At 40.5% G+C, this 13,123-nt stretch overlaps 1 protein-coding gene across 1 annotated transcript in view; it reads left to right on the top strand.

Moving 5' to 3' along the window:
- Nucleotides 1-11,957, top strand: part of Nktr (natural killer cell triggering receptor) — a 48,841-nt gene extending 36,884 nt beyond the window's left edge. The window contains 13 exon segments of the mRNA XM_053743316.1: nt 336-535; nt 538-1,460; nt 1,462-1,870; nt 1,873-2,175; nt 2,178-2,305; nt 2,307-2,702; nt 2,704-2,899; nt 2,902-3,132; nt 3,135-3,225; nt 5,465-5,560; nt 6,236-6,292; nt 7,105-7,209; nt 9,127-11,957. Of these exon segments, the coding sequence (XP_053599291.1) occupies nt 336-535; nt 538-1,460; nt 1,462-1,870; nt 1,873-2,175; nt 2,178-2,305; nt 2,307-2,702; nt 2,704-2,899; nt 2,902-3,132; nt 3,135-3,225; nt 5,465-5,560; nt 6,236-6,292; nt 7,105-7,209; nt 9,127-9,214 (3,223 nt within the window). The 3' untranslated portion in view covers nt 9,215-11,957.
- The last annotated feature ends 1,166 nt before the right edge of the window (nt 11,958-13,123 follow it).

Below are 13,123 nucleotides of genomic sequence, written 5' to 3'. Positions count from 1 at the left end.
AGGGTCATGAGCAGATCATAACCAGGAGCTTGGCATATTACCTCTGCTCTTATGGTTGGTTGGTTTGATTTTCACAAACATTTCCTACCAAATAGGAAATTCCTTCCTTAACTTAAAAATAAACAAAAACTCTTGTAAGTGAACCTTTTAGTAGTTGTCATTATTTTTCTCTGAAAGTATAAGGTCAAGACAAGGCCTATAACTCTTTGATCCATGCTTTTACATGTGTTTAAAGTATTGATGGAGTCAAGTACTTTGATGTCAACAGGAAATGTGTTTTAAAGCATAGAAACATGCCTATACATAATGACATGCATATTATGCCTTGTCTTTAGGTTAAGTGACCCCTGTTCAAGTCGATGGGATGAAAGAAGCTTGTCTCAGAGATCTAGATCATGGTCTTATAATGGATATTATTCAGATATCAGCACAGCAAGACACTCTGATGGTCACCATAAAAAACGCAGAAAGGAAAAAAAGGTTAAACATAAAAAGAAAGCAAAAAAGCAAAAACATTGCAGAAGACACAAACAGACTAAAAGAGAAGAGTTGTTGTACCCTCTGACATTGAATCCTCAAAATCTTCCACTCGACAAATAAAGTCCTCTTGTGATAGAGAAAGGAGATCTCGATCTTCCTCCTTTTCATCTCATCACTCATCTAAGAGGGATTGGTCTAAATCTGACAAGGATGACCAGAGCACTTCAACCCATTCCAGTAGAGACTCCTATAGATCCAAGTCTCGTTCACGGTCATATTCTAGAGGAAGCTCAAGATCAAGGACTGTATCAAAATCTTCATCACATTCTCAAAGTAGATCAAAGTCCAGGTCGAGTTCCAAGTCAGGACGCCAAAGGACAGCATCAAAATCACCCAGAAGGACAGCTTCTCAATTAAGTGAAAATAAACCAGTTAAAACAGAACCTTTAAGGGCAACAGTACCACAAAATGAAAATGTAGTAGTACAGCCAGTGGTAGCAGAAAATATTCCTGTAATACCATTGAGTGACAGTCCCCCTCCTTCAAGGTGGAAGCCTGGACAGAAACCCTGGAAACCCTCTTATGAGCGAATTCAGGAAATGAAAGCAAAAGCAACCCATTTGTTGCCCATTCAAAGCACTTACAGTTCAGCAAACATTAAAGAGACTGGTAGTTCATCGTCCTACCGTAAAAGAGAAAAAAATTCAGAAAGTGATCGGAGCGCTTATTCAAAATACAGTGATAGAAGTTCTGAAAGTTCACCGAGGTCAGGTAGCAGATCTTCTAGGAGTAGATCTTATTCTAGATCATATACAAGGTCACGTAGTCTAGCTAGTTCACGTTCAAGGTCTAGGTCCCCATCATCTCGGTCTCATTCACGAAGTAAGTACAGTGATCGTTCACCATTCAGTAGATCATCTTCATACACTTCTGTTAGTAGTAATGATGAAAGACGAGCCAAGAGGAAATTTAGATCCAGTGGGAAAAAAAAACAATACTTCAAATAAAAGGCACAGCAGCAGCTCTGAAAAGACACTTCGCAGTAAATATGTCAAAGGTAGAGAGAAGTCTTCATGTCAGAGAAAGTATAGTGAAAGCAGGTCATCTTTAGATTATTCTTCAGACAGTGAACAGTCAAGTGTTCAGGTTACACAGTCAGCCCAAGAAAAAGAGAAGCAGGGCAAAATGGAAATAATGAATGACAAGCCGGAAAAAAGCAAAGATGAAGAGAAACCCAAGCCTGAACGGGAATGCCCTCATACCAAAAAAAGAACTTTGAAAGAGAATCTTTCTGATCGCTTTAGAAATGGCAGTAAGTCCAAACGGAAGAATTATGCTGGGAGTAAATGGGACTCTGAGTCAAATTCAGAACGAGAGAGAACTAAAAACAGTAAAATGATTCCCGGCAGTCTTCTGATAAGGAGGAAGGTGAGGCCACATCGGATTCTGAATCAGAGATTAGTGAAATTCACATCAGAGCAAAACCCAAGACAAAATCTTCAGCAAATACTTCACTGCCTGATGATAATAGTGCTTGGAAATCAAATAAACGACGGCCGTCAACTTCTGATTCTGAGGGGTCCTGTTCCAACTCAGAAAACAATAAAGGAAAGCCACAGAAGCACAAACATGGGTCAAAGGTAAATCTTAGAAGGGAACACACCAAAAAAGCAAAAGAGAAACTGAAAGGGAAAAAAGAAAAAAGCACAAGGCTCCAAAACGAAAACAGGCATTTCACTGGCAGCCTCCACTGGAATTTGGTGAAGAAGAGGAGGAGGAGATTAATGAAAAACAAGTTATTCAGGAATCAAAGAAAAAACCCAAATTCCTGAAAACAGTGAACCATAAAAGATAATACTTCAAAAACTGAGAAATCCTGTGATGAGGTCAGCCTTTCAGGTAACCATAATACAATGACTATGTCATCAGATCTTGATCAGCTTACTAAAGGTGATAGTAAGCCCAGCACTTGTCCCACTGCTTTAAATACTGAGGAAAACGCTGCCCGTTCTTCCCCAAACACCCAGCAGATTGAAGAAAGTGTTCCAAGTGGAACAGAGGATGTGCTTCAAACAGATGATAACATGGAGATCTGCACTCCTGATAGGAATTCACCAGCAAAGGTAGAGGGGGCTTCCCCTGTAGCAAATTCAAGGCTTGACACTCCAGAGATAAATGTGGTACTGAAGCAGAACATACATATAGAACATCCTGAAACAGAGGGAAGCAAAACAAGAAGGCAGTGTGTCTGAAAGCAAAACCATCGGTGAAGTGGGGAAACAGGATAGCAGCTCTGCCAGCTTGGCCAGTGGTGTAGAAAGTACTGGGAAGAAGGAGGTGGCTGAGAAGAGCCAGATCCACCTCACAGATAATAAATGGAAGCCCCTGCAAGGTGTGGGGAACCTGGCAGCACCTACAGCTACACGTCTAGTGCTGTGGAAGTGAAGGCATCGACTGCAGTACCTGAAATGAAACCTCAGGGCTTGAGAATAGAAATTAAAAGCAAAAATAAAGTTCGGCCTGGGTCTCTATTTGATGAAGTAAGAAAAACAGCTCGCCTAAACCGAAGGCCAAGAAATCAGGAGAGTTCAAGTGATGAACAGACGCCTAGTCGGGATGGTGATAGTCAGTCCAGGAGTCCAAGTAGATCTCGAGTAAATCTGAAACCAAATCACGACACAGAACAAGGTCTGTCTCCTATAGTCACTCCAGAAGTCGATCAAGAAGTTCTACATCATCTTATCGGTAAGCAGTATTTGCTTTCCTTTTTTTTCTCCCGAGGAGAGTCTGTGTGTTTAGCTGGGAAAATATCAGAGTTAGGGGATGAGATCACTATTTCCAAATATCTGAAAAGGAATAAGAAGTCTTATTGTGCGAGACCTGGAGAATCTGGGACTGAGGGCATTTCAGAAGAAATTCGGGCTTAGTTTAAAACACCATTGTTATAGAAAGCTCTCTAAAGTGAAAATGAGTTGCCATGGTAGCAAGCGAATTCTCCATCTTGAAAGGTGAGAGGCTGCCTTCTTGCCCATCGTGATGACTTTGAAGGGACTCCTGAATTTACAAAATCTATAAGATTTAGAGATTCTTAATCTAACTTCCATTTTACATGGAAGGTTAGTGCTGAAGAGTCCGTTATCTGACCAAGACATGCATCTGTGGAACATTATTTGTGGTAGCAGGGAGGGACATGTCAAAATCATCTTTAGATTTTTTTCATTTTCTAGGTTGCTTCTAACTTTTTGTCACCAGTTTAGACAGGATAGTGCAGAGAAAGAGTTAAAAATGAAAAAAAATTGGTGATAGTGAGAGGTAATAGGAAGTAATGAGTAGTTGTATTTCATTATTTTCTTTTCCTTAGAAATATTTCATTGATTTACCTATTTTACTCATATCCCCTATTATATTGTGATTGTTCTCTATCATTTGTACTGATGATTGAATCTTTGACCATTTTTTCCTTTTCTTTCCTTATTCATCAGCCTTTTTTTTTTTTAAACTCACCCGCCATTTGCCATGTATAGTAACTCTTAAAAAAGGAGCCACCGTTTGCCATCTATAGTGACTCTCTCCACTTCACTCCTCCATTACTTGCTTACTGTCTTCTGTGCCTTCCCTCCATGCTGCTCACTGAACTCACTATTTCCCCACTTACTGGAAACCGTAGGCCAGCTCTCCTCATTCCTCTCAGACCATTTCGTCCTGTGTTACGGGCTCTCCCTCCTCCTGTCCTGACCCCCACCAGACCCAGAGAGGTGGTGAATCCTGGTCTTTTCTCTCTGCATTCCTATCACTAGATGGTGGCTACCTGTGAGTTGCTTCAGCTTCCTGTCTGCTCATGATCAGCCTTGACATTTTCACTGAGACAGCTATGATCTGTTGGTGATGCCAGCCACTCTTCTATACTTGCCTTCTTACCCTTCCTTGCTTTTAGAGTAGGTGGTATTTCATTTTATAAGTGGAGACAGTAAGGCATAAAAATGCTAAGGTATTTGCTCTAGGGTGTGCAGTCAGTGGGTAGTAGACTGAGATAGTTAAGCCTGGTCACTGCCCTCCCTTCCTTTCTGGTTACCCACCTGGGCCTGACTCTCCCACTGTGCTGTGAACTGCTTGAATTTGAAGACTGTGTCTTAGTCATCTTTCAGTCACCTCAGAATTTGTCTCTGTAATTTTTGTTTGAATAAATTGACGAGAATCTCATTAGAACATACTGTATTCATTCTCTTGCAGGTAAACTGGAAACAGGTCATATATTCCAAAACATACGTGCATAATGAGTAAAATCTATGGGGATATTGCATAAATAGCCTATACATAGAATTATTGTACTGCTCCTGAATGTCAGGTTTAAAATAGAGGGAGAAAAAGAACCAAGTGAATTCAGAGGGAAAGAACTGTGGCACTTAAATATTTTATTTTATTAAATATTTAATATTAAAAATAAGACATGATTAAAGTATAAAAGTAATATAATGGACACCCTCATACCTTGTCATCTTGAAAAATAGGTCTCTCGTGTGCCAATGCCACCCTTTTTTTCCTCTCTCCATAACCATGATTCTAAAACTTGTGTTATTGTTTATTGTTTCTCTTTATAGTTTTATCACAAAGGTTTCTGTTCTCATACAATGTTATTTTTGTGTTTTGGAATTTTTTGTAAATAAAAGCCTTTTATGTATGCAAATGTTCTACACTTGCCTTTTTCACTCAGGTTGTGTTCCTGACTCGCATCTCTGTTGATACATGTAACTGTAATGGAGGTCTGGACTATTTCCTCTTTTGATATTACAACTGGGGCTCCTGTGAACACATCTGTACCAGCCTTTTGTGGTTCATTTCTGAATTGCCTCATTAGCAGTGTCACTGTCATGTCCACTGTTCAGAGTAGAGTATGTTGTTGTCACCCTGTCCTCCCCCACCTATAATTAATTTGAACATTATGAGTTAATAAAATTGTGTGTTTTCTCACTTGTTTTAATTATAGATCAAGAAGCTATTCTAGAAGTCGGAGCAGAGGATGGTACAGCAGAGGCCGAAGCCGAAGCCGGAGCAGTTCCTACCGTAGTTACAAAAGTCACAGGTGAGCTTGTGGTCTCGCCCCGCATTCTGGTCTCCATCATGTCTCTTCCATAGGCAAAGTGGTGTAGCCATTGAGAAGAACCTTATCATTGCTGAAACCAGATTGGCCTATTGTCTAATCTAGCTCTTTATTTCAAAGAGTTTTGGAATTATTCTGGATATTCTTTGGATGGGATCTTATCAGAGTGAGGCATGAGAAACAAAGGCAGCCCTAACCACTACCTCTGCCTCCCCCAAGTGCATCTTCCTTAACTCCACTGTAATCACCTCCTGCCTCAGGTTAGAATTGTGATGGGATTTAGGGAGGGGACCAAGAGGAAGAAGTTTGTGCTAGCCTCATCTCTAATTCCCCAGCTTCTTTCCCAGACTCTGAGGTATTTTCCACTGCTGTAGCTTCATTTATGAGTATCCTATTTGTGTGGACCTTTCCCCTTCCCTGCCTAGTTCAGAGTCCCTCCCCAGGGACTTCATGTATATCTCATAAAAGAACTGCATAAAACTTAAATCTTTCTTAAGGAAAAAAAAAATTCTAGTGTACTTTAATATAAAAAGAAAGTAAATATAGTTACAAGATGTCACTGTATTTTCACTTTGATGGACAAAAAAAAGTCTAGATTTTTAAAGCCTGTCCTGCCCTGATCCACAAGGTGATGGTCTTTCATATGATTCATACTAGGACATCCAGCAGGAGCAGATCCAGGAGCAGCTCGTATGATCCCCACAGTCGGTCCAGGTAGGGACAGGGATTGGGTACTCACCCACAGGGGCAGACTGAAGAGGCTTCCTTTTATAAACTCAGTTCAAAGTGTTGTGGACTTTTTTTGGTTTTGTTTTTGGTGCAGGGGATTGAACCCAATGCCTCACACACACTTTACCACTGAACTATACCCCAAGCCTAGCATTTTCTTGTTTTTTCATTATTGTTTTTATACTGGGAACTAAACCCAGGCACTTAACCACTGAGTTAAGTCCCCAGTCCTTTTTTATTTTTTATTTTGAGATAGGGTTTTGTTAAGCTGCTGAGGCTGGACTTCAACTTGGCGATCCTCTTACCTCAGCCTCCCAAGTCGCTGGGATTATAGGCATGTATCACCATGCCCAGTTCACATTGTATTTTTTATTGAAGAACTTCAATATATATGTGTATTCTGTGATCAAACCATTTGTAAATGAGATCTTTTTGACAATTTTTATATGTTGGCTCTTTATACTCCGGTGTCAAAATTAAAACTAATGTAAAATGGTAATAGCAGGTATTTGTTGAATATAATTGCCTTATAAGATCTATCAGATTCAGTTAAACTAACTCAGTGTTAATTTTGTGATATTTTTCAATGCAGAAAAGAAACATTTTTCTCTTTAATATGGTAAGTCTGATTTAGGGCAATTACTAAATGTTTCTAGTACTTGTTATGCACCTGTGTCCTCAACACTGTCATTGAGTGCCCATGTTCTAAGCTAAAACACTCTTAGGAGTCCTAAAAGGAAATGGAAATCTCTGAATATTTGAATGGAAAAATTTAGTGTGTGTCGTTGCTGTTGAAGCAGGTCCTACACTTATGATAGCTACTACAGCAGGAGTCGGAGTCGGAGTCGGAGCCAGAGGAGTGACAGTTACCACCGAGGCAGAAGTTACAACAGGAGGTCCAGGTGGGTCCTTCTGTTACAGCACATCATATTACTGTGGGCAGTTGGTGTGCAAGGTGATGAAAGGGAAAGCATAACCTTCTGAGAACAGAAATACTTCTTTTCTCAAATTTCCACAGTCCACAGGCAGCTAGTAGAGGTGACTTTGTTATTATGAGTTGTCAGATGATATCTATTGGTGGTTGTTCATGTTTGAATCGTCTTTAAAGATTCACATGGCATTGAACACTTCTTTTAGAAGGAATAAAGGGAGAAAGCCACCAAACCATGTTCTACTTCCTTAAGTTGGATTACTTGCTAGAAGTCACCAATTTGTCATTTTTTAAAACAAAGAAATACAAGAAATGTTATAATCAAGCCAAGCATAGTGACAAATGCCTGTAATCCCAGCGACTTGGGAGGCTGAGGCAGGAGGATTGCAAGTTCATGGCCAGCATCCGCAACTTAGCAAGGCCCTGAGTAACTTAGTGAGACCTTGTCTCAATCAGTCAATCAAACAAACAATAAAAAGGCTAGGGATGTAGCCCAGTGGTAAAGCACCTCTGTGTTCAATCTCTAATACAAAGGAACAAAAAGAAAAGGAATATCAATCATTTGCTTCAGTGGCAGAATGGAGATTTACAGTCAACTATTTAGTAAAATATATTTTTCATGTATGTATATACATATATATATATACACACACACACAAACACACACACACACACATACATACAACATATATGTGTATCATGTTGTATATAATGTGTTTTGGCTACAGCAAAAGTCTTTATAGTGACTTTTGTAATGTCCCTTGCAGTGATCCTTACACCAGTATCAAATTGCTTAAGATGATTCAGGGACTTCCTGCTGTCTTCAGTTAGGTCCAGGCTCCTTGTCATTGCATGCAAGGCTCCTCCACTTCCTAACGCCATCTCTGACTCTTGACTCTGGCTTCTCTATCTCCTTTGATGTGCCGGAAACTTTCCTTCTGCCTACAGACACAAGGGCCCTCTCCACCATCTCCCGTTTTGCCTCTTAAAATTACTAATTCCCACCTACCCTTCAGGTCTCCACTGCAACTCACTACCCCTGGGAGTCATGAAATATAGCCCCTTCATTGTGCCTCTGAAGCAGACTCTGCTCCCCTGGGGTTCTCTCATTGCCTCTAACTTAATTGCTTTGCACACTTTTCTGTATTATCCTTGCCCCACTGTAGTCTGCCTGCCCCACCTCCTCTTTGGTGTCTACCATGACTGACTCATTTTTTTTTTTTTTTTTTAACTAACTGAAAGGTGACTGTGACCAGATTTTCTTGAGTCAATATCTCAGTGGCCTCATTCATGTACACATCCATTTCCACACCTTATTGGGCCCAGATTTTGGTGTCCGTGCCTCCAGTAAAGCTATTTATTCACCTTCCCTCTACTTACTTCCTTAGATCAGAATCAAATATTGATCATTTTGGGTAACACAGAAAATTATTCTGCTTCTTTGCATGAGTAGATTTCAAGTAAATTTCACAAGATGTGAGGTTTTTTTGTATTGTTTTGTTTTTTTGGTACTGGGGATTGAACCAAGGTGTGCTTTACCATTGAACCACATCCCTAGACCTCTTTAGTTGTTCATTCTAAGTTGTGAGGCTGACATTGAACTTGCAGTCCACCTGCCTCAGCCTCCCATGTTGCTGGGATTACAGGCATGTGCCATTGTGCCTGTCTCTTTATTTTATCTTACTCTTGATGTTGCTACCATTTATTATTTTAAACATCCTGAAAAGTCCATTGTATGCCATAGTCAGAACTGTACTTGTCTATCCCCTGTACTTGCTATAGCAATAGTGTTTTGAAGTCACGCACATCAAAAAAGAAGCTCCAAGAGGCACTGAAAGGGTGGATAGTTAAAGGGTTTTTGTATATTTTGTTTTGTTTTGTTACACAGGAGTTGTAGATCTTATGGCTCTGACAGTGAAAGTGACCGAAGTTACTCTCATCACCGCAGCCCCAGTGAAAGCAGCAGATATAGTTGAAAACGTCCCTTTTTGATACAGATTATATCTTATATGTAAATACCTGATAACTTAAAAGTTTAAGAAACTTAATGGCAGTCTGTTGTTCTATTTCAGTATTAGAGATGAATTTCAAAGACACTTAATTGTTATTCATTTACATGTGTAGAATAATTTAAAATACAGATGTCTCCTAGAAATATTTTTATGCCACATTTTACAGTAGCTGACTTTGGAATTTTCATTTTCTTGAATCAAGAAATTGTGAAATTGATGTAAGTATAATTTGCAATATTATTTTAGGTAGACTACTTCTTTTCATCTCATGTATTCCTAAGAATACAGATTCTTTTTGCCCATTTTTCAGGTTTTAGCATACATGCTGCCAAGCATAGAACTGTGAAGGAGAACTGTTAAGGCAGCCAAATGTTTATATACCAGTTGTACAGTCTTGTAAAAACAAACCACCCAGAATCCATACCAGTGGTAACCAGGAGCATAAGGCAGTGTGGCTCTGGGGTTCTTAATTCATACTTTGCTTCTGCTGGCTCAATCAGGAAGGCAGTCATCATACTGCCCACAGTCTGCATTACTTCAGGCTGGTGGACAGGGTTAGGAAGAGAAAATCAGCCTTAACTATAAATACCTGCACTGTCTCTAAGGAATTAGTATTTTATGTGCTTTTTAATAAAGACTATCAGAAGTTTCAATTATAACAATTCTATTCCAGTTCATGCTTTGGTGCTTGGTACCTTGTGGTGCCTCTCTAAGCATTATTCTTGTATATTCCACATTACAATACCATGAGAGAGAATAAGAAATTTCTTTTTAAATCACTGGCACTGAAAATGGTTTATTCTGAGCTGTCTTCACTTTCAATATTTGGGGTGCTTCTCTGAAACGTAACGTGGGTTAGGGCTCCCCTGGAGCAAGCAGGATTGGCAGTTGCGGGGCGGCCACTTAGGTCTATACGTGTGTGTGCTTGTGGAAGAGTGGATTGGAAAGTGAACTTCTAGAATAACACTGGAATCTTAGCTGCCACCATCCTGGAGACATTTTACAGACTTTGAAATCTTTCAAGTAAAGAAGGTACCACAGCAGCAGCAGCAGAACAGCCCTAACAGCGTGTTTTTCTCATTGTGGTTGCAACCCCAGTGGTTCAGTAAAGCCTTGCCTGACCTGAGTGAACCAGAAAAGAGGGCTGTAGAGTACGGTATAAATTGCATATTTCCAAGGCTTTGGGTGTTCCTTCAAAAATAATTGGAGCTGCGAAAACTAGTGTTGATTTTTTTTTTTTTTTTTCTTTTTAATCCCGAGTTTGAGTTCTCCCCCCAAGTGTACTTAATCACCTTAGTGCCAATTGAATCCAGTTATGCAGAAGAAATTCATTCTGGGTGTCAGTGTAGAAGCTGTGCCATTCTGCCCCAGGCCTTGCCTGGTGTATTTGGGAAGTGGAAAAGAGTCCTCAGCTGGAGGGATACAACCACCCTGGGTGGATGGAAAGGCTTATATTGGATGTGTTATAACTCTCATCTAGGACCTGGGGAGTGTAGCTCAGGGGTGCATCGTGTGCCGGAGTCCCAGGATTCAGTCCCCAGCACCAAAATATATATATATATATCGCTGTCAACTTTGGGAGGTAGATAAACCAGGTTAGGTGGTCCATTGTTTATCAAGTCAGAAGATAGAAGTACTTTAGGAACCAGAACTAAATAAAAAATCAGTACTGATCATGCATACAAAACGTGATCCAAATTAAGGGTTTTCAAATGTTACCTGCAAAGGAGAATATTGTTTTAATACACTAGTTGTGGGAAAAAATGCGTTCAGAACCCAAACAGAAATTGCCAAATCCAATTAGGTTTAGAAAAGTTACTCTTGGGCAGTGTATGAGTTGTTGTTACTGTATGACAAATTCTTCCAAATTTAGCAGTTTAAACAACACCCATTTTTTTGGTTCATAATTCTGTAGCTTGTGGGTCCGGCGTGGTATGGCTGGATTTTTAAGTCTCACAGGCTGACGTCAGGGGTTCCTTGATGAAGGCTCTGAGGAAGACTCTGCTTCAGGCTTGTTCAGGTTGTTGGCAGAATACGTTCTTTGCTGGCTCTCAGCCAGGGCCTCTTGGCTCCTTTAAGGCTGCCCACATTCCTGCTGGTGTGGGCCCCTCCATCCTCAGACCAGCAGAGGCCCTTCCAGTCCTCCTGCTTCTCATGCTACAAATCTACCTTTCTCTTGTTTTAAGGTCCAGGTGATGAGATCAAGCCACAAGTCAGTTGTGCCATAGAAATGATATAATCACAGAAGTGATATCATATTCACAGGTTCTGGGGGTTGCTAGGGCATAGAAGGCAGAGAGGCAGTGGCTTTGCCTGCCTTAGTTGTGGGTGGGATTTTATCCTAAAAGGGAAGAAGCCTCGTGTGTTTTCTCCAGACAAGGATGGCCCTCTGCTGCAGCATTCAACTTGTGTGTTTACTGAAGTGAGCTACAGAAATAGCTTTTCTTCCTAAAGGGGATTGTTCTGTATTTTGAAGTTATTTTTTAATAAAACTGAATTATGTTGTATAATGTGCTTCTTAATAGAAAATGCATTATTGGACTGGTTTTGTAATGTCCTGTTTACTGCAAATGAAATAGCTGGTATTGTTCAAAAAAATATAGAAAATACTTTTGTACATACTAGCAATGTCTAATTTGTATACACTTCAGTTTCCCTAAAACTTGAAAGGGGGACCTTGTAGAAATTAAAATATATACTTAGTCTAAATCTATGTCTGCATGTTTCATCTTTCTTTACTCACCCAGATTTCAACTAGTCTTTCTGAAATGGGAAAAACAAACCATGAGTGTCTTGGCTGACCTAGCCAGTAGAGCAGCTCACCATCTCTAGCTGCGTGTTAGGTGGGGCAAGAGATGGAGCCAGGGAGAACATTCAACAGAGCTGTTGCCCTGCAGAGATAGGCATCGATGGTGCTTGCTCTCCCTCCCCCTGGAAATTCCAGATTTCCTCCAGGCTTTGTTGTCCAGCTGAAGTGACCTGCATACAGATGTCTGCTGAAGGAAGATGCCTAACCCATCTGTGAGTTGCTGCCTAGGGACAGTTTGTGTATCTGCAAACTCTCCATTTCCCCCCAAGTAGCAGTTTACCAGGCAGTGCATGGCACATTATCACTCACCTCCAGAGACAGCATTCATGGTGATATTTTTAACACAGAGAGAATTTCCCAGGCAAGTACAATTAACTTTCTCCTCAGAGCTCAAAGGAATGTGTGTTTTCTTAGTGAATACAACATAACTTTTCACTTGGAGATAGAGTTTTCTAAATTAACAGTGGACTCCCAAGTTGGACAACCAAAAATTGCCAAATCTGGATCCTTTGCCTTAAATTTTAAAGAAAATGCTAGAGAGTGTGTACTGTGGGGAAATCCCCTCAGGAAGTTCCTCATGGTCTTATTTTGCAGTGAGTTCTAGGATCTTTACATACATTCTGAGATAGTGATAAGCTTGATCAGTTGGACAGTATTGAGAAATGTGTCCAGGGCTTTAGTCTCAACTTCTGAATTAGCTAGGCATAAATTGGAGTAAAGAATTCAAGGAAAATGCCCCTCTTTGCAGACAGAATACCAACTGGGCATTACTGAAAGAGAAAAGAAGCTCTGCTTGGTATTAGAAACCCAGCAGCGAGTGTTCAGCTTTGAAGGACATTTGCAAACTAGTACGCCAAGGTGGTGGCTTGGCCATGCTGCACAGGGTGTCAGGGACTGGCTTCAGATTTCCAGAAGACTGGTTTCTAGCAGGTGGAATTGATTCCTGCTGCCCATAGAGAGGTGAGAGCACCCGTTGCCAGGAGGGGTGTAAGGCACGAGTGGGCTGGCAAGAGGGCCAGGAGGGGACCTTGGCTAGGCAGGAAAAGTTCTTTGACACTGTGAAG

Source organism: Sciurus carolinensis, chromosome 17, assembly GCF_902686445.1.
Source record: "Sciurus carolinensis chromosome 17, mSciCar1.2, whole genome shotgun sequence".
NCBI classification, from domain to species: domain Eukaryota; kingdom Metazoa; phylum Chordata; class Mammalia; order Rodentia; family Sciuridae; genus Sciurus; species Sciurus carolinensis.
The sequence above is the reverse complement of the archived record's forward strand: the minus strand, read 5'-3'. Positions and strand labels throughout refer to the sequence as shown.